The following is a 21,774-nucleotide window of genomic DNA, read 5'->3' on the forward strand; positions in this document are numbered from 1 at the left end:
TGTTTTATTTAACTATGGACTGCTGTACGTGTTCAGCTGTGGGTTGACACTCTACTAATCCAACTGATGACCTCTTACTGGCTTGACCAGACTTACTAGCTACCGCATGGTGATAGTGCTCACTAGCTTGTGCACTCTGACTGTCTCAGTAGCTGGGTCCTGAGAGAGGGAAAGTCTTAATTCCTGTGAGCTTTATAGTGGTGGTGCCCTGTCTGGTGATTGGTTGTTCTGTGTTGTGTGTTCATTGGTCATCCTGTGTGTCAATCACTGCCTGTCTGCATCTCATTATATACATGAATGGCTATTATGACACTTTGGGGTGGCCCGACGCTGGAGTAGTTCACGCCACTCCTTCGCGCCGGAGTTGCCCGCCCCGCCACTTTTCGCCCCAGGTCTTTCAGGACTTGTAGGAGGAAACCGGAGCACCCGGAGGAAACCCACGCAGACACGGGGAGAACGTGCAGACTCCGCACAGACAGTGACCCAAGCCGGGAATCGAACCCGGATCCCTGGCGCTGGGAAGCAACAGTGCTAACCATTGTGCTACCGCGCCGCCCACGTTCTTTTGTGAGTCTGATGCACCATTTGCTTCAGACTGACTTACGTCAGCCAAAGAGGAATTAGTTGCTCAGACATTCTGACAGAAGGTCATCGACCTGACGCGTTAAACCCTGTTTCTCTCTCGACAGAGGCTGACGGTCTGGAGATTTCCAGCGTTTTCAGCTTTTATTTAAAGCTGTGGTTCTGTTGGTAACAATCGTGCCTCAAAGTCACAATCTTGTGGTTCATGGACCCCCCCCCCCTCCAGAGATATGAGCATAAAATCTCAGCCTGCACTGCAGTGCAGGGTGGAGCACGTCATCATCCGCGCCATCGGGTGTGCCGTCTCTCCGAAAAGGCAAAAAAACGAGCCGCCGTCTGCTCTCCTGGGTGAACATCAAAGTTCCCTCAGCACTACTTTAAAGACGGAAGCTTCGGCCAATCCCTCGAGAAGAGCCCAAAATAGATTATCAGCTCGCTGTAACTTATTGGAGCTTATTCACAGTAACTTGATTGAAGCCTACTTGTGACAATACGTTATTATTATTATTATTATTGGAGCTTGCAATGCACAAACTGGCCACACGTTGGCCTCCTCGCCATGACGACTATTTTCAAAAGTATTTTGTTGGCTGCGAAGCGCTTTGCGACATCTTGATCGCCCAAAAGGCACTATATAAATGCAATCTCTCTTTTCCCCTTTCTGTCTCGGTTACGGAGGATGAGTCAGTGGATCCCTTCCAGCGGGTTCCACCCTATTGGAAAAGTCAATGCTGTGGAAAGGGGAGGATGAAATTTGGTTCAAGGTGGGTCAGGTCGGAAACCCTACACTTATAGGCTGGTGAAGCCGACTGCAGACATAGAAACATAGAAACTAGGAGCAGGAGGAGGCCTTTCCTGCCCGCTCCACCAATCATTATGATCATGGCTGAAGCTTGATGCCTGATCCCGGAGAACGGAGAATCAGGGCCAACAAGAAAGGAGGGACAAAAACTGGACCAAAACCCATAAAAAGAGAGTACGGGAACGCCAATGTCCTCTCCTGCTGTTGGAAGAGAAGAAGTGTTGGCTGATATCGGGTTGGTAACCAGAACTGAAGTATTAGCTCACAGTTAGATAACTGCTGTCAAGGTCATTACCCTTCACCTCCCCAAAGGATAGACCAATGGTGGAGCCCGTTAAACGTTGGCTAATTATTGACCAATAGTGACCAGCAATCAGCTGCTTGCCAAATAAAGCCTTTCCAGTGTTGACAAGTGATTTGAAATATTTACGCATGACTCTGAAAATTGATGTTCCTTGATCTTTCGCTTTCACCGAGAATCAACATAATTGCCAAATGCATCGAGACTCCATAAATCCCAAATGTGGGAGGTAGGGACACTAAAATTATATTATAGCTGCCACTTGATATTTTTTTCCCTTAAATCTACAGGGAGTTCCAAATTCATAAATGCCAGTGAAGGAGAAGGCAAACAGACAGGGCAACCTGACAGAGGTCTACAAAATTATGAGGGGCATAGATAGAGTGGATAGTCAGAAGCTTTTCCCCAGGGTAGAGGGGTCAATTACGGGGGGGGGGGGGGCATAGGTTTAAGGTGCGAGGGGCAAGGTTTAGAGGAGATGTACGAGGCAAGTTTTTTACACAGAGGGTAGTGGGTGCCTGGAACTCGCTGCCGGAGGAGGTGGTGGAAGCAGGGACGATAGTGGCATTTAAGGGGCATCTTGACAAATACATGAATAGGATGGGAATAGAGGGATACGGACCCCGGGAAGTATAGAAGATTTTAGTTTAGACGGGCAGCATGGTCGGCACAGGCTTGGAGGGCTGAAGGGCCTGTTCCTGTGCTGTACTTTTCTTTGTTCTTTGTTCTATATTGTCGGACATATTGGTACCAACGATATAGGCAGAAAAAGGGATGTGGTCCTGCAAGCAGACATTAGGAAGCTAGGAAGTAGATTAAAAAACAGGACGCAGAAGTCAGTAATCTCTGGAATGCTTCCAGTGCCACATGCTAGTGATTTTGGAAATAACTAGGGTAGTTACAGTGTGAAAGGTTTAGACGGAGCGTAAATCGTAAAATGCATTCAGGAGAACTTTGTAAGTCAATACGTAGAAGGTCCTTCAAGTGAGGGAGCGGTCCTGGACTTAATTTTAGGTAACAAAGCTGAGCAGGTATCAGTGGGGGAGCATTTTGCAGACAGTGATCATAAATTCTTTACATTCAAGATTGTTATGGAAAAGGAGAAGGCTGGGCCTGAGATCAAAGTTCTAAACTGGGGGAAGGCTGATTTTAATAAGATCAGATGTGATTTGGCCAGAGTGGACTGGGGGCAGAGACTTGTCGGTAAATCTGTGACAGAACAGTGGGACCCATTCAAGAAGGAAATAGGGCGAGTACAGGGTCAACATCTTCCAATCAAGAAAAGGGTGGGATCAACAAATCCAGTGAATCCTGGATGTTGAGGGATGTACAGCACTGGATTCAGTGATATTCATGGCTGATATTGAGGACTCAAAACAGCAGAGGTGGTACAGGAGTATGGAATGTGCAAGTGGGAACTTAAATAGGAAATTAGGAGGGCAAAAAGGGGACATGAAAGGATACGGATAGGTAAAATAAAGGAAAATCCTAATTTGTTTCACAAGTTCATTAAGGGTAAAAATTTAACTAGGGAAAGAGTCGGGCTCATTAAGGGCCACAGGGGTAATTTGTGTGTGGAGCCGGAGGCTGTAGGTAAGGTTCGAAATTAATACTTTGTGTCGGTGTTCACTCGGGAGAGGGATGATGTGGGTATAGAAATAACGGAGAAGGACTGTGATAAATTTAAAGAAAATTAAAGATAAAATTAAAGAAAATTAAAGATAAAATTAAAGAAAATAACACGGACAGAGAAGAGGTTCCAAGTGGGCTGGGAAGGCTTAAAAGTGGACAAATCTCCAGGGCCAGATGAAATGTATCCTAGGTTGTTGAGTGAGGCAATAGTAGGGGTGCTGGCAATGGCTTTCACTTCCTCTCTGGCCACAGTAGAGGTGCCGGAGGACTGGAGGATCGCCAATGTGGTCACATTGGAGGAAGGGCTAAACCCGAAAACTACAGGCCAGTCAGTCTAACCTCAGTGGTGGGGAAACAATTGGAAGCAATTCTGAGAGACATAATTAATCTGCATTTGGAGAGGCCGGGGTTAATCAAGAACAGTCAGCGTGGTTTTGTTAACGGGAGATCATTTCCAACCAACTTGACTGAATTGAATTTTTCGAAGAGGTGACCAGGTTTGTAGATGACTTCAGCAAGGCTTTTGATAAGGTTCCACATGGGAGGCTGATAGAGAAGATAAGAGCCCATGAGATCCAAGGAAACTTGGCAAATTGGATCCAGAATTAGCTGAGTGGCAGGAAGCAGAGGGTGATGGTCGAGGGGTGTTTTTCTGACTGGAAGCCTGTGTCCAGTGGGGTCCCGCAGGGATCAGAGTTGGGACCCTTGCTGTTTGTGGTTTATATAAATGATTCAGACTTGAATGTAGGAGGGTTGATCATTTAAATCAGGGATAATGCAAAAAATGATGGGGTGCTAAATAGTGAGGAGGAAGCCTTCGATTACAGGAGGCTATAGATGGTCTGGTCAGATGGGCTGATCAGTGGCAAATGAAACTCAATCGGGATAAATGTGAGATGATGCACTTGGGCAGGACAAACAAGGCAAGGGGAATACACGATAAACGGCAGGACCCTGGGAAGCACCGATGAACAGAGGGACCTTGGTGTACACGTACACCCGTCCCTTAAGGTAGCAGAGAAGGTAGATACAGTGGTTAAGAAGGCATATGGTGTACTTGCCTTTACTAGCTGAGGCGTAGAGTTTATGGGCAGAGAGGTTATGCTGGAACTGTACCAAATGTTAGTAGGCCCCAGCTGGAGTATTGTGTACAGTTCTGGAATCCACATTATAGGAAGGATGTGGTAGCACTGGTAAGGGTGCAGGGGAGATTTCCAAGGATGTTGCCTGGACTGGAGAATCATAGAATCATAGAATCCCGACAGTGCAGAAAGAGGCCCATCGAGTCTGCACCGACCCTTCGAGCCAGCACTCGACCCATATCCATTCACCCAACCGCCCCTCCCTACCCCTGTAACGCCATAACCTAACCTGCACAGCCCTGGACATTAAGGTGCAATTTAGCATGGCCAATCCACCTAACCTGCACGTCTTTGGGCTGTGGGAGGAAACCGGAGCACCCGGAGAAAACCCACGCAGACACGGGGAGAATGTACAAACTTTACACACACAGTCACCCAAGGTCGGACTTGAACCCGGGTCCCTGACCACTGTGCTGCTGTGCCACCATTAATTTAATTTAAATTTAAAGAGTTAATTTAAAGAGTTTTTGTTACAAAGAGACATTGGATAGAGTGGGGTTCTTTTCCCTGGAGCAGAGACTGAGGGGATACATGATTGAGATGTATAAAATTATGAGGGGCATAGGAACATAGGAACGTAGGAATTAGGAGCAAAGTAGACAATTTAGCCTCCCGATCCTGCTCTGCCATTCAATCAGATCCTGGCTGATCTCTTCCTGGTCTCAAATCCACCTCTGCACCTGTTCCCCATATCCCTTTAACCCGTTTTTCCCCAGAAGCCTTCTTGAGAACATTTAATGACTCAGATTCCACCGCACTATGGGGCAGCGAGTTCCACAAATTCACCACCCTCTGCGAGAAGCAGTTCCTCCTCATCTCAGTTCTAAGTAGATAAGTAGACAGGAAGAAACGTTTCCCCTTGGTGGAGGGGTCAATGACCAGGGGGTAGAGATTTACGGTAAGGGGCAGGAGGTTTAGAGGGGACATGAGGAAAAACCTGTTTACCCAGTGGGTGGTGGGAGTCTGGAACTGACTGCCTGGAAGGGTGGTGGAAGCTCAGACCCTCATCACATTTAAGAAGTACTTTGATGTGCACTTGATGTGCCAAGGCATACAAGGCTATGGGCCAAGTGCCGTAAAACAGGATTAGAACAGTTAGGCGGCTGTATTTGACTGGCCCAGATGCAATGGGCTGAAGGGCCTTTTCTATCCTGTAGTCCTCTATGACTACGCCTAAACAGACTAAGTTCAACTCAGGATCTTCAGAATCCTCACACTCTAGCTCCATTTCAACATTATCAAAACTTTGTGCCAACAGTATATAGTATATAAGTTACCTTTTGTATGTCCATGCTTCATGTCATAAGGCATTGACGGTGCACCATCATTGTAGATAAAATATGCTCTGTCATCGACCTGTTTACCAAGGGAACAACATTGATAGCTCCTAATCCAAACAAATAATTCCATCAAGTCACACGAGATAAACAATATGTTAGGAAATTTGAAGGATGGATGGACGATTCAATGGCAAACGGATCTCAACAAAGACAAGTGTGAGGTGGTGCATCTTGTTAGGTGGTTTGAGATGGAATCAGAATTAGAGGCCTCAAGCTGGAGATGAGGAATTTCTTCTTTGAGAGGATGGTTAGTGTTTGGAATTCTCTTCTCCAGGAAGCAGTGGTCACTTAATATATCCAAGGCTGAGTTGGACAGATTTCTCATCAACAAAGTGAGTCAAGGGGGCAGGCAGCAAAATGGAATGAAGGCCGCAATCAGATTGGCCATGATCTTATGGAATGGCAGAGCAGGTTCGAGGGCTCAAATTGCCTACTCCTGATGCCATTTCTTTTTATCCACTCTGAAGCCTCATACTCCTTGGTAAATGAGGGTCTGAATGAAGCAGAGGATCAAAGGGACTGTGGCATGCTGGTTCACAGAGAACTGAAAGTAGCAATACAGGATAACACGGCCGTTAAAAAACAATAGCAAACCAAGCACTGGGCCTAATTTCTACAGGGATAGAATTGGAAAAAACAGAGCGGTCACGTAAACCACATTGAGATTTCTTTGTACAGTTCTGGTCCCCACACAATAAAAAGCACAGTGCGAGGTTGGGAGGAAGGGGTAGATTGATTAACAAGGATGAAACCCAGAACAAGGGGGGTTATAACTATCAGGAAAGGTTGAGGAGGCTCTCTCGAAAGGTGAAGGCCGGGAGGGGCGAAGGACGTTGTTAAGTTGGACACAGGAAAGATGTTTCCACAAGTGCAGAAAGTAATCAAGAAGGCTAATGGAACATTAACCTTTATATCAAGGATACTGGAGTATAAGGATGCAGAGGTTAGGCTGCGGCTTTACAAAACCCAGGTTAGACCCCACTTGATGTACTGAGAGCAGATCTGCGCACCACACCTTAGGTTCGGTATTTTGGCCTTGGAGGGAGTGCAGCGTAGGTTTACAAGAATGATAGCTGGACTTCAGGGGTTAGGTTATGAGGAGAGATTATACAAATTAGGTCTGCTTTCTCTAGAATTTAGAAGTTTAAGGGATGATTTGATCGAAGTCTTCACTGTATTAACAGGAAAAGACAGGGTTTCGACTGATTGGAGATTCTATAACTAGCGGCAGAGTCTAAAAATTAGGGCCAGACTGTTCAGGAGTAATGTTAGGAAGCACTTGTACAGACAAAGGAGGGTAAACGTTTGGAACTCTCTCCCACAAAAGACAACTGATTCTTGATCAGTTGTTAATTTTAAATCTGAGAGAGATACATTTTTGTTAGGCAAAGGTATTAAAGGATATGGAGGCAGGTATATGTAGTTCGGCCACAGATCAGCCATGGTCTCACTGAATGGTGGAGCAGGCTCGAGGGGCTGAATGGCCAACTCTTGTCCCTATGTGAGATTGAGTCCACAACTGAGGGGGATATATTTAAGATAATAGCTAATAAATCCAATAAGAAATTCGGGAGAAACTTAATTTTGCTGTGGAAAAGAGGAAGTGAAAGCACTTAACTGCTTTTGGTGTGATGGGGAACTGTCAATTATGGCAAGAGTGTTTATAAACATTGTGGTTAGCATCAAAGCAGGGTACTTGAGATGCATTCAAGCGTGAAAGGAAAGATAGATCAACAGTCAACAAAACAACTTTCTCCGGCGTAATAAAACTGTCAATCACTGACTAATGCAATGTATTGCTGTGTGGAATTGATTGGAAGATTTGCATTTCAAATGCTGTCAAGGGATTTGAAGCCCTATAGAAATTTACTTTGCTTTTAAGGAAGCTTCTGGCACTTGTAACTGCTGTTGCTTTAAATACTGTTGACTGAGGCAGCAGATGTCAGGGAAGGGTAAGTTAAAATGCAATGATTGTTCATTCTACTCTGCTTCACAGCGCCTGGGTCCCAGGTTCGATTCCCCATTGGGTCACTGTCTGTGCGGAGTCTGCACGATCTCCCCGTGTCTGCGTGGGTTTCCTCCGGGTGTGCCGGTTTCCTCCCACAGTCCAAAGCTGCGCAGGTTAGGGTGATTGGCCATGCTAAATTGCCCTTAGTGACCAAAAAAGGTTAGGAGGGGTTATTGGGTTTCGGGGATAGAGTGAAAGTGAGGGCTTAAGTGGGTCAGTGCAGACTCGATGGGCCAAATGGCCTCCTTCTGCACTGTATGTTCTATGTACTGCCTGGACTGCTCCTCAGCATTCTGTCAGGGGTGACTGATGGGGGTCTCTGATGGGGGTTCTGATGGGGGTCTCTGATGGGGGTCTCTGATGGCGGTCTCTAAAGGGGGTCTCTGATGGGGGTCTTTGCTGGGGGTCTCTGATGGGGGTCTCTGAAGGAGGTCTCTGATGGGGGTCTCTGATGGGGGTCTTTGTTGGGGGTCTCTGATGGGGGTCTCTGAAAAGGGTCTCTGCTGTGGGTCTCTGATGGGGGTCTCTGATGGAGGTCTCTAAAGGGGGTCTCTAAAGGGGGTCTCTGATGGCGGTCTTTGCTGGGGGTCTCTGATGGGGGTCTCTAAAGGGGGTCTCTGATGGCGGTCTTTGCTGGGGGTCTCTGATGGGGGTCTTTGTTGGGCGTCTCTGATGGGGGTCTTTGTTGTGGGTCTCTGATGGGGGTCTCTGAAGGGGGTCTCTGATGGGGGTCTCTGATGGGGGTCTTTGTTGGGGGTCTCTGATGGGGGTCTCTGAAGGGGGTCTTTGTTGGGGGTCACTGATGGGGGTCTCTGAAATGGGTCTCTGCTGGGGGTCTCTGCTGGAGGTCTCTGAAGGGGATCTCTGATGGCGGTCTTTGCTGGGGGTCTCTGATGGGGGTCTCTGAAGGGGGTCTCTGAAGGGGGTCTCTGATGGCGGTCTTTGCTGGGGGTCTCTGATGGGGGTCTCTGAAGGGGGTCTCTGAAGGGGGTCTCTGATGGCGGTCTTTGCTGGGGGTCTCTGATGGGGGTCTCTGAAGGGGGTCTCTGAAGGGGGTCTCTGATGGGGGTCTTTGCTGGGGGTCTCTGATGGGGATCTCTGAAGGGGGTCTCTGAAGGGGGTCTCTGAAGGGGGTCTCTGATGGGGGTCTCTGATGGGGGTCTCTGAAGGGGGTCTCTGAAGAGGGTCTCTGAAGGGTGTGTCTGATGGGGGTCTCTGGATGGGGAGATCTGATGGGGTCTGATGGGGGGAGGTTGATGGGGTGTCTGATGAAGGTCTGATGGAGAGCTGGGGTAGTTGGTGGAGGAGTCAGGCAGGGGGCTGGGTATGCATTGTTGGGGGGTCTTTGGGTGGCACCTCCATTATGCACTGACGCCCTTGACCCGCCATGGGGTCCACCGCATCAGGGCCACGCTTCGGAAAACTTGCAAAAAATCCCGCCAGGAGAATTGCTTGCTGTAGGGCTCAGTGCATAATGGTGGGGGGGTGGGGGGTTCCCGCTTGTTGATCAGATGCAAATGGGTGCAAGTCACCGATTTACATCTTCCCTCTAGCGCGTGGCATGTAGCTCGCTGGCATGTAGCTCGCTGCCGTCACTGGCAGGGGAAGGGAGTATCAGAACGGCATTGGCGCCCAGCGCAAATCCAGTTTTTCAGCCGACACTCCATTCTCCACCAGAACGCAAAACTTGGATTTCCAAAAAGTATTTGATAAAGTACCTTACAAAAGGCTACTTAATAAGATAAGAACCCATGGTATTGTGGGTCGTAGAAGGCAGGGCGTTGGGAAAAGTGGGGTATTTTCAGGGTGTAACTAGTGGAGTGTCACAGTGATCAGTGCTGGGGCCACGATTATGTACAATGTATATTAATGATTCGGACAAGGGAAGTGAGTGAATGCACTATTGCCAAACCTATGGAAGACACAAAAATAGGTGGGAAGGCAAATGGTGATGATGTCACACAGAGTCTACGGTGGGATATGGGCAGGTTAGGTGAGTGGACAAAAAACTTGGCAGATGGAATATAATGTAGGAAAATGTGAAGTTCTGCATTTTGGTAGGAAGAATAAAGGAGCTGAATGTTATTTAGATGGAGAAAGGCTGCAGAAAGCTGCAGCATGGAGGGACTTGGGGTCTTCTTGCACAAATCACAAAAAGCTAGCATGCAAGTTCAGCCGGTGACAGGGAAGGCAAATTGAAGTTGGTTTTATTTCAAAGGGAATGGAGTAGAAAAATAGGTCAGTCTTCTAAAACCATACAATGCACTAGTTAGTCCACACCAGGAATATTGTGATCAGTTTTGGGCCCCTTATCTAGGGAAAGATATACTGGCATTGGAGGCTGTCCAGAGAAGGTTCACTAGGTTGATCCCGGGTATGGAGGGATTTTCTTATGAGGAGAGGTTGAGTAGGTTGGGCCTGTACTCATTGCAGTTTATACGAATGAGAGACGATCTTATTGAGACGTATAGGATTCCCAGGAGTCTTGACTGGGTAGATGATGAGAGGTTGTTACCCAGTCTAGCACTGTGGCTTCACAGCGCCTGGGTCCCAGGTTCGATACCCCGCTGGGTCACTGTCTGTGTGGAGTCTGCACGTTCTCCCCGTATCTGCGTGGGTTTCCTCCGGGTGCTCCGGTTTCCTCCCACAGTCCAAAGACATGCACGTTAGGTGGATTGGCCATGCTAAATTGCCCCTTAGTGTCCAAAAAGCGTAGGAGGGGTGATTGGGTTATGGGGATAGGGTGGAAGTGAGGGCTTAAATGGGTCAATGCAGACTCAATGGGCCGAATGTCCTGCATTTTCTATGTTCTAGGACTAGGAGTCATCATCTCAGAGTAGAGGGCCGCCCATTGAAGACAGAGATGAGATGAGGAGGAATTTCTTCTCTCAGAGCGGAGTGAATCTGTGGAATTCTTTACCGCAGAGAGCTGTAGAGGGGCTGGGCCATCAAGCATGTTCAAGGCTGAGATAGACAGAGTTTTATCCAGTAAGGGTTATGTGGATAAGGTGGGGAAGTGGGTTTGAGGATTATTATATATTATCATTGTCATATCAGATCAGTCATGACCCTATTAAATGGTGGACCAGAGTTGATGGGCCGAATGGCCTATCTCTCTTCCTGCGTATTATGGTCTGTGGAATTCTCACTGGGATCTGTTGCTTTTGTGTGCATGTGGGTTGTTCACACATGGTGTTAATACTTGCCTTTAACTGATAGGTGGAGTAAAGCTGCTGCAATGTTCGTCCAAGGGCGCTCTCTGTCATATTGACACGGTGTTTGCTTTGCTGCCAGGTTACAGTTGAAGGATCCAAGTAAAAGTATTTTAATCCCATCCCGATGGATTGATGAACTTTATGTTTGGGCAACTTGTAAATGACAAACCTGTGAGTTCAGAAATTGATAAATTCCGAAAGGTAAAATAAAAAACACCAAATCACACAAAGCTTATAAGTGTTTGAAACATTATTCTGTATGAATCTGTAATGGTTTGGCATTGTATCTTCAACAATGCAGTCCATCATTGCTGCCTGTTCAGTCCTATATGTCCCAGCAGTATTGGACAAAGTGGTGTTGCTCTCTTTTAGTGGCTATAAATATGGCGGTTAATAAGGTCGCCTTTCTTAATCTTAATTCTGAATATGCTTTCAGAGTCGCCAGGTATCTCTTGATGGATTGGCTCACTGAGTTCTCCCAGTGAGCCAGAGAAGACACAGTCAGAGTGAGACACAGCAAAGAGTGAGTTTAGGAAGCGAGGTGGGAATTGACTCCAATCGGTAAGACTGTTCCTTTTTAAATTTCAGGAAGTTAAATTAATCTAGAATTGTGCAGTGAAGGTTAATAAGGGCTGCCCTACCCACATAACTGGTTTGCAGTTAAGTGTTAGTCACCTTAATCTACTTTGATATAAAAGGAAGTGGGGTGGGGGTGGGAGTCAACTCAGACCAATTTAAAAGAGCAACTTGTAACTCACTCCCAGTGAGTTCTCCCAGTGAGCCAGAGTGAGACACAGCCAGAGTGAGACACAGCCAGAGTGTGACAGCAAAGAGTGAGTTTGGAATTTGAAGCTAGGTGGGGAGGAGGTGCTTTTTATCCCTGATAAGTGACTGGTAAGTAGTTTTTCTTTTCATGGTCTAATTTATTTATTTATTTTCTCTTTCTTTTTTTTGGAATTGTAGTTGTGTAAGTTAACCTAAGGTTTAAGACATGGCAGGAGATCCCAGACTCGTGTCATGCGCCTCGTGTGCAATGTGGGAGCTCAGGGACACGTCCACTGTCCCTGGCTCCTTCACGTGCAAGAAGTGTGTCCAGTTGCAGCTCCTGTTAGACCGCTTGACGGCTCTGGAGCTGCGGATGGACTCGCTGCGGATGGACTGCGGATGAACTCACTTCGGAACATCCGCGATGCTGAGGACGCCGTGGATAGCACGTTTAGCGAATTGGTCACACCGCAGGTGAAAGTTACTGAGGGAGAGAGAAATGGGTGGCCAAAAGACAGAGCAAGAGTAGGACGTAAGTGGAGGTGTCCCCTGCTTCATCTCCCTGCAAAACAGATATACCGCTTTGGATACTGTTGAGGGAGATGGCTCACCAGGGGAAGGCAGCAGCAGCCAGGTTCATGGCACCATGGCTGGCTCTGCTGCGCAGCAGGGCAGGAAGAAGAATGGCAGAGCTATAGTGATATGGGACTAAATCGTAAGGGGAGCAGACAGGCAGTTCTGCAAACTCAATCGAGACTCCAGGATGGTATGTTGCCTCCCTAGTGCAAGGGTCAAGGATGTCTCGGAGTGGCTGCAGGACACTCTGGAGGGGAAGGGTGAACAGCCAGCTGTCGTGGTGCACATAGGCACCAATGCTATAGGTATAAAATGGGGTGAGGTCCTACAAGCTAAATTCAGGGAGTTAGGAGTTCAACTAAAAAATAGGACCTCAAAGGTAGTAATCTCAGGATTGCTACCAGTTCCACAAGCTAGTCAGTGTAGGAATGTCAGGATAGATAGGATGAATGCTGGGCTCGAGAGATGGTGCAAGAGGGAGGGATTCAAATTCCTGGGGCCTTGGAACCGGTTCTGGGGGAGGTGGGACCAGTACAAATCGGACGGTCTGCACCTGGGCAGGACTGGAACCGATGTCCTAGGGGGGTGTTTGCTAGATCTGTTGGGGACGGTTTAAACTAATGTGGCAGGGGGATGGGAACCGATGCAGGAAGTCAGAAGGTAGTAAAACAGGGACAGAAACAAAAGGCAGTAAGGGGGAAAGTGTAAGGCAGAGAAGCCATAGTCAAAAATCAAAAAGGGCGACAGTACAAGGTGACTTAGGGGAATTCAGTGAATAGGCCCAGTAATACTAAAAGGAATAAAACGGGAAGTAAAAACATAAATGGTAAGCGACGTGGCAGGTTGTTACATGAAGATATGGGTTCAACAACAAGGAAAATTAGGAGAAAGGTTAAGAGGAAATATAACTTAGGAGAGGTTACTGATCAAGGTGTTAAGATTCAAAACAGAGGTATAAAAGCCAACATAAGTATACTTTACCTGAATGCTCATAGTATTCGGAATAAGGCAAATGAGTTGATGGCGCAAATCATCGTGAATTACTATGATTTAGTGGCCATTACTGAAACATGGTTAAAGGATGGTCACGACTGGGAGTTAAATTTCCGAGGGTATCAAACTATTCGGAAAGACAGAGTGGATGGTAAGGGTGTAGCTCTGTTATTTAAGCATGACATCCGGGCAATAGTAAGGGATGACATCGGTGCTATGGAGGATAAGGTTGAATCCATTTGGGTGGAAATCAGGAATAGTAAGGCGAAAAAGTCACTGATAGGAGTAGTCTATAGGCCATCAAATAGTAACATTATGATGGGACAGGCAATAAACAGAGAAATAACTGATGCATGTAGAAATGGTACAGCAGTTATCATGGGGGATTTTAATCTACATGTCGATTGGTTTAACCAGGTCGGTCAAGGCAGCCTTGAGGAGGAGTTTATAGAATGCATCCACGATAGTTTCCTAGAACAGTATGTAATGGAACCTACGAGGGAACAAGCGGTCCTAGATCTGGTCCTGTGTAATGAGGCAGGATTGATTCATGATCTCATAGTTAGGGATCCTCTCGGAAGGAGCGATCATAATATGGTGGAATTTAAAATACAGATGGAGGGTGAGAAGGTAAAATCAGACACTAGTGTTTTGCACTTAAACAAAGGAGGTTACAATGGAATGAGAGAAGAACTAGCTAAGGTGGACTAGGAGCAAAGACTTTATGGTGGAACAGTTGAGGAACAGTGGAGAACCTTCCAAGCGATTTTTCACAGTGCTCAGCAAAGGTTTATATCAACAAAAAGGAAGGACTGTAGAAAGAGAGAAAATCGACCATGGATATCAAAGGAAATAAGGGAGAGTATCAAATTGAAGGAAAAAGCATGCAAAGTGGCAAAGATTAGTGGGAGATTAGAGGATTGGGAAATCTTTAGGGGGCAACAGAAAGCTACTAAAAAAGTTATAAAGAAGAGTAAGATAGATTATGAGAGTAAACTTGCTCAGAATATAAAAACAGATAGTAAAAGTTTCTACAAATATACAAAACAAAAAAGAGTGGCTCAGGTAAATATTGGTCCTTTAGAGGATGAGAAGGGAGTTTTAATAATGGGAGATGAGGAAATGGCTGAGGAACTGAACAGGCTTTTTGGGTCGGTCTTCACAGTGGAAGACACAAATAACATGCCAGTGACTGATAGAAATGAGGCTATGGCAGGTGAGGACCTTGAGATGATTGTTATCACTAAGAAGGTAGTGATGGGCAAGCTAATGGGGCTAAAGGTAGACAAGTCATCTGGCCCTGATGAAATACATCCCAGAGTGCTAAAAGAGATGGCTAGGGAAATTGCAGATGCACTAGTGATAATTTACCAAAATTCACTGGACTCTGGGGTGGTCCCAGCGGATTGGAAATTAGCAAACGTGACACCACTGTTTAAAAAAGGAGGTAGCCAGAAAGCGGGTAAATATAGGCCAGTGAGCTTAACTTCAGTAGTAGAGAAGATGCTGGAATCTATCATCAAGGAAGAAATAGTGAGGCATCTGGATAGCAATTGTCCCATTGGGCAGATGCAGCATGGGTTCATGAAGGGCAGGTCGTGCCCAACTAATTTCGTGGAATTCTTTGAGGACATTACCAGTGCAGTAGGTAACGGGGAGCCAATGGATGTTGTATATCTGGATTTCCAGAAAGCCTTTGACAAGGTGCCACACAAAAGGTTGCTGCATGAGATTAAGATGCATGTTATTAAGTAGCATAGATAGAGGATTGGTTAATTAATAGAAAGCAAAGAGTGGGGATTAATGGGTGTTTCTCTGGTTGGCAATCAGTAGCTAGTGGTGTCCCTCAGGGATCAGTGTTGGGCCCACAATTGTTCACAATTTACATAGATGATTTGAAATTAGGGACCAAGGGCAATGTGTCCAAGTTTGCAGACGACACTAAGATGAGTGGTAAAGCGAAAAGTGCAGAGGATACTGGAAGTCTGCAGAGGGATTTGGATAGGTTAAGTGAATGGGCTAGGGTCTGGCGGATGGAATACAATGTTGACAAATGTGAGGTTATCCATTTTGGTAGGAATAACAGCAAAAGGGATTATTATTTAAATTATAAAATATTAAAACATGCTGTTGTGCAGAGAGACCTGGGTGTGCTAGTGCATGAGTCGTAAAAAGTTGGTTTACAGGTGCAACAGGTGATTAAGAAGGCGAATGGAATTTTGTCCTTCATTGCTAGAGGGATGGAGTTTAAGACTAGGGAGGTTATGCTGCAATTGTATAAGGTGTTAGTGAGGCCACACCTGGAGTATTGTGTTCATTTTGGTCTCTTTACCTGAGAAAGGACGTACTGGCGCTGGAGGGTGTGCAGAGGAGATTCACGAGGTTAATCCCAGAGCTGGAGGGGTTGGATTACGAGGAGAGGTTGAGTAGACTGGGACTGTACTCGTTGGAATTTAGAAGGATGACGAGGGATCTGAGAGAAACATATAAAATTATGAAGGGAATAGATAGGATAGATGCGGGCAAGTTGTTTCCAGTGGCAGGTGAAATCAGAACTAGGGGGCATAGCCTCAAAATAAGGGGAAGTAGATTTAGGACTGAGTTTAGGAGGAACATCTTCACCCAAAGGGTGGTGAATCTATGGAATTCCTTGCCCAGTGAAGCAGTTGAGGCTCCTTCATTAAATGTTTTTAAGATAAAGATAGATAGTTTTTTGAAGAATAAAGGGATTATGGGTTATGGTGTTCGGGCCGGAAAGTAGAGCTGAGTCCACAAAAGATCAGCCATGATCTCATTGAATGGCGGAGTAGGCTCGAGGGGCCAGATGGCCTACTCCTGCTGCTAGTTCTTCTGTTCTAATGTTCTTATGATACTGCCACAAGGTTCAACCAAATATCGATCAAAGAGCCAATACACCAGTTAGTTAGTTCAAAGTCAATGGTACTTTATTTACACACAGTATGGTTTACTCATGCACAATAACACGACAGGCTAAACTATGTCTGTCACTAATACCTATACTTAACTTCGGGTACCCGCTTAGGGCAGAGGAACAATGGCTGTTGTTCGGATCTGAGGCTGTTGCATTCGAAGAGGTAGCAGGAGTATAGCTGTGGTCGTCCGTCTGGTAGCGAGCGTTGACCTTGAACTTACTTGCTTTTGGTAGTGCAGGTGGAGGGGTCTCTCCAGTTGAGAGCCGATTCCAAGGAAGCACATGGCGGGGGTTCCTTCTTATACTCAGGGGGGTCTTTGCACGCTTTTAGGCGGGCCTTAAACCTGGTCCCAATTAATTGGGCCGCTTCTCGATCACTGCCATCGATCTGAGCCAATAACGGGGCGGGTGCCTTGTGGCTGGGCGTGTCCTAAATGGCCATTGGCCTGGCTTTGTTTGTATCTTCTTGCTAGGGTTGTGGCGCCGGAATGTCTGGGACAGTATCGGCCAGCTGAGCACCAGTCTTTCGTTTATCGGAGATGGGCCATCAATGTGCAAATCGACCAAGAGTTTTGGTTCTGTCTGCAGTCTGTCTTCTAAATACACATTCAGGCTCTGTGTCTGCTTTTTACTTTGCATTCTCCATTTTTCCCTGTATGCTCTGCGAATGTCCATTTAATATGCTGGAAGTGGCCATCCCAGGTGGCTACACTCCCTCCTTATGATCCTCAACATGAAGCATGAAGGATCACATTATTGAATCTTCTTTGTTCTCTGCCTCAGTCGAGCACCCGCAATCAAGGACAGGTTCTATCCTCCTCTATCCTATGGATTTGAACCTTTACCTAAATTGCTTTTATTTACATCATATCATTATAAAATTCTAAGGGGCACTACAACATTCAAGCATGCATTACATTTCTTTCTTCACGGATGAGTCTGTAGGAATTGTCGCGGTGCCAATGCTTAGTGTCTAGGGTGGATGCGGTAGGGGGCAATCAATCGTCATCGGGCGGTGGGTCCAGTTCAGGGGCTTTTACATAAGTGGTCTCATAGCAGTCAAACATATCCTGTTCGAAGTCACTGGGAGTGGGGCCTGGTGCAGAATTTAAATCGTGTGGCGGTTCTATGAGGTCTAATGTATCAGTGCTGTCGCTGTCAGTGCTGATCGAATGAAGGGAGGGGCGGAGTCGTGTGTCTGGGGGGTGGAGACGAAGTGGTGTCCGTGGACGGGCTGGACTGGTTGGGGGAGGGTAGGAATAGGTCGTCCATGGGCGGGGCTTATTCATCTGCTGCTGCGAGTGAGATGTGGTGGGAGTGGTTGCTCTGTGTCATAAACCTTAAGCTGGTTTATGTGAAACCATCCTGACTTGCCATTATGATAAGTGATCATATAAACAGAGGGGCTAACTTTGGGGGAAAATGAACTGGGGTTGTACAGGGAGAGCATGACTTGCTGTCCTACTGAAAATTCCGTTGGGTGTACCGTTTTATCAAAACATGCTTTACTCTGTTTTTTCCGTGCGCCAAGCCTAACAGCTGCGGCGAGCTGGGCTGCTTTAATATTTTCCAGGATTTGTTGTACTGCTTTCTCATGGGTGAGGGCGGTGACTGTGGAGCTGGCCAAATCAAGCCCTAATAAGTATTCTGTTCCCTTCACGCGCACCTTTGGGGGCTAGGCCCGCTCCGGAGCGGTTGGCACCACGACGACTGGTGCCAAAACCGGCACCAGCGGCCTTTCAGGCTGGCCGAAAGGCCTTCGCCGGTTCGCGCATGCACCGGTGGTGACATCAGCATCAGCTGCCGCTGATGTCACCACCGACGCATCGGAGAATCGCCGCAGGGGCCTCGCCGATCGGTGCGGACGTCACGCCGATCGGCCGGGCGTGATTCCCGCCCCCGCCGATTCCCGGGTGGCGGAGAATCTCTGTCACGGCGAGGGCGGGATTTTCGGCGGTCCCAGGCGATTCTCCGACCCTGCTGGGGGTCGGAGAATTTCACCCCATGTTCCCAATGAACATGAGTGCAAATGGGAGAACTGTGTCCCATGTGATATTATGCTGCTGTACCATTTTCCTAAGGGTTGCTTTGAGGTTTCGATTCATGCATTCTACAATCCCGCTGGATTGGGGGTGATAGGCTATATGAAATTTTTGTCGTATGCTGAAAATTGTGAGGACATTTTTCATGACGCGTCTGTCATAATATACACATCAGTATATAATGGTGCAGACACACACTGACTGACACACTGCAAGACCAATCAACACACACAGCACAGCAGCCATCCCCAGTTAGGGCACGCTCACTATAAAGCCAGAGGGCACTAGTTTTCCCGCTCATTCGGGATGCAGCCTCTGAGAAGGACAGAGCTCACAGCTTGCAGCACAGATCTTTACCATGTGCTGATAGTCTACACTGGTCAGGATAGGCAGTGTCTAACAGTGTCGACCCACAGTGCAAGTATGTTCAACAGTTCCTAGCTTAATAAAATAGTGTTTTACTATTACAAGTGTTGGTAGCCTATCTATATTAATGCTAAGGTAAACGCAGTCTCCACAGATCCAAAGTACCCAACACATCAGCGTCCTGTTAAGTGTGAGCCTTGGTCTGACTCGATACTACGGGGAAGGCCCCATCTTGTGAAAATGTGCTGTGTTAGAATCTTGGCTGTCGTTTTCGCCATGTTAGTCCTAGATAGAAAAGTTTCCACCCATTTTGTGAAGGTGTCAATCACTACCAACACATATTTAAAACCATTTTATCAGGGGGCTAGGGTACCTATATAATCTATCTGTAAATTCGTCCAGGGGCGATTAACAGGGAGAGTGTGACTGAGTTGACCTTTCTTCGCATACCTGTCTGGATTGCTCTGGGCTCAAATCAAACAGTTCTCAATGTAATGAGTCACATTGGATTTTAAATCGGGCCACCAGCAGAGAGCTCTGAGGTGGGCAAGGGTTGAATCTATCCCTTGGTGTCCATGGTTGTCATGGAATTGGCAGATAATCTGGTTTCTATCTTGGGTGGGGACCAAATAAATACCGTATTTTAAAACTATACCATTGTGTGCTGTTAAAGTGTTGCTGTACTTATCATAGGGGGCTGGGAAGTTACCTTTTGAAACTTCCCTGAGCTTTTCGTCTTTCTTCTGGGCTTGGGCTAGATCTTGAATATTGGTCTGTGAGAGCTGGACCGCGTGTACTGGGGCACTCTCGTGGGGAACTCCAAAAGTGACCATGTCTGGAACCTGCTTTTCCTCGGGATTCTGCCTTAACGTTACAGGGGGGCTGTCGGAGTATATGTCGGCTGGGGTCGGGAACGAGTCGGGGTGCTGTACAATGTAGGTTACGGCTGCTAATTCAGCTGCCTGCGAACCGAGATGTCTGGGCAGTTTCAGTGAGATTTCTTCTAGCGCGCGTCCCTACGCATCCTCTACATAACTGCCACAACCTGTAATTCGTTTACCATTTAAAACTGTGGAAGAGCCATCCACATAAATCCTTAGAGCTGCGTTTGTGGTCTGGGGTCTCTGGGATGTCGTACCTGGTTTCGGGGGAGCTGATTTGGGTACAAGCATTGTGCTTGGTGGTAATGATAGGCTATATGAAATTTTTGTCGTATGCTGAAAATTGTGAGGACATTTTTCATGACGCGTCTGTCATAATATACACATCAGTATATAATGGTGCAGACACACACTGGCTGACACACTGCAAGACCAATCAACACGTAATGATCTCACACTCATGTGGGGTGCCTGCGTACTGTAAATTGTCTGCTAGAAATGTGTGAGTCTTTGTCCTTTTAACGGTAATGTCCCGTCCTTATAGGAGTAGGGTCCATCGTGCTGTGCGAATTTGGCTGACTGTGCCGTCCTTTAGTCTACCGTCTAGTAGAAGTTGGGTTGGGGTGTGCTCTGTCAAAATGGTGATGGGGTTGAGTCCTGTAATGTAGGAAAAGTACTGAACAGCCCAAAAAACTGCGAGCAAATGCCTTTCGCAGGTGGAAAATCCTTGCTCTACCGGATCGAGAACTCGTGAGGCGTAGGCTACGGGGCCTAAACGATCGTGTCTTTCCTGAAGGAGCACGACCGAAAGGTTTCGGTCAGTGGATGCGACTTCTATTGCATATGGGGAGAGTGCGTCTGGTACCTGTAAAGCGGGAGCTGTGCTCAGGGCTCGTTTTAATGCATCCACGGCATCCGTGTGCTGTGGAAGCCATTTCCATGGGGCTTGCTTTTTTAGGAGCTTCGGAAGGAGGGGCTGCCTTTGTGGCAAAACCGTCTATGTGGTTCCTGCTGTAGCCAACCAGTCCTAGAAATGACCGGAGGGCTGTAACATTATGGGGCAAGGGTAATTTAACAATGGAGTCAATGTGTTTCTCCTATATCTCGCGTTTGCCATGGGTGATTACTGTGCCTAAATAAGTGACCTTTTCCTGGAGAATCTGGGCCTTTTTGGGGTTAACTTTGCATCTGATTTCGTGAAGTAGTCCTACTAATTCAGTGAGAAGCGAAATGTGCTCTCCCTTAGTGTCCGTCTGTAGGAGTAAGTCGTCTGCATACTGAACGAGGCAATCAGGTCGGGAAAATTTAGCTAATCCATTTGCCAATTGTCTGTGGAAAATGGAGGGGGAGTTGTGGAAGCCTTGTGGTAGGCACGTTCACGTGTATTGCTGTCCCTGGAAGGTGAAAGCAAATTTGTATTGGCATGCTTTATCCAATGGAATGGACTAAAAGCCATTGCTGATGTCCAAAACCATGAAAAACTTAAATGGAAGTCCCTGTTTTAACATTGTCTCGGGACTCGTGGCTACGGTGGGGGCTGCTAATGGGGTCACTTTGTTTAGTTCCCTGTAATCGATGGCCAGTCGCCATGAGCCATCGGGTTTCCTGACAGGCCAAATTGGGGCATTGTTAGTTGAGGTTATTGAACAAAGTACGCCTTGGTCAAGTAAACTTTGGATGACTTTTGCAATTTCTCCCTCTGCTTGTTGGGAGATACCGTACTGTTTCTGGGGTTTGGGATCGGGACCTGTGATGTTAACTAAACCTGCGATCTTGCCGCAGTCGTGCTTGTGCTGGGGAAAAGATGCTTTGTGTTTCTGTAAAACGGCTCTAACTTCTTTGTCTTTACTAATGGTTCGTGGATCAAAACAGAAGTCTCCTACTACGCTAATCCTGTATGTGTCGTCTCGAACTGTGAGCACGGCGGGGGCTCGTGCTGCCTTTGCCATTCTCCACACACATTTATTGACGGGGTCGAATGAAAGATTGTGGGAGCTCATGAAATCTATCCCCAAAATGTGTTTGGCTGACTGGGGTAGATCTACTAGAACAACGGGGTGTTTCGTCTTAATGTTGCCTATCTGAGTAGCCACAGGGGCCGTAATGTGTCCCTGCTGTAAGTGTCTTGTGAAGCCGCTGAGGGTAATGGTGTCTGTGGTGGGCCAATGTATCCCGTTGGAACATTGTGGAGGAATTT

At 46.9% G+C, this 21,774-nt stretch overlaps 1 protein-coding gene across 1 annotated transcript in view; it reads right to left on the reverse strand.

Moving 5' to 3' along the window:
- Positions 1 to 21,774, reverse strand: part of dnase2b (deoxyribonuclease II beta) — a 36,647-nt gene that overhangs the window by 7,524 nt on the left and 7,349 nt on the right. The window contains exons 2-3 of the mRNA XM_038793663.1: positions 11,014 to 11,191; positions 5,737 to 5,815 (exon numbers count right to left, since the gene is read on the reverse strand). Of these exons, the coding sequence (XP_038649591.1) occupies positions 5,737 to 5,815; positions 11,014 to 11,191 (257 nt within the window). The remainder of the gene's footprint in view (positions 1 to 5,736; positions 5,816 to 11,013; positions 11,192 to 21,774) is intronic.

This window comes from Scyliorhinus canicula, chromosome 4 (genome assembly GCF_902713615.1).
Source record: "Scyliorhinus canicula chromosome 4, sScyCan1.1, whole genome shotgun sequence".
In the NCBI taxonomy this organism is placed as follows: Eukaryota; Metazoa; Chordata; class Chondrichthyes; order Carcharhiniformes; family Scyliorhinidae; genus Scyliorhinus; species Scyliorhinus canicula.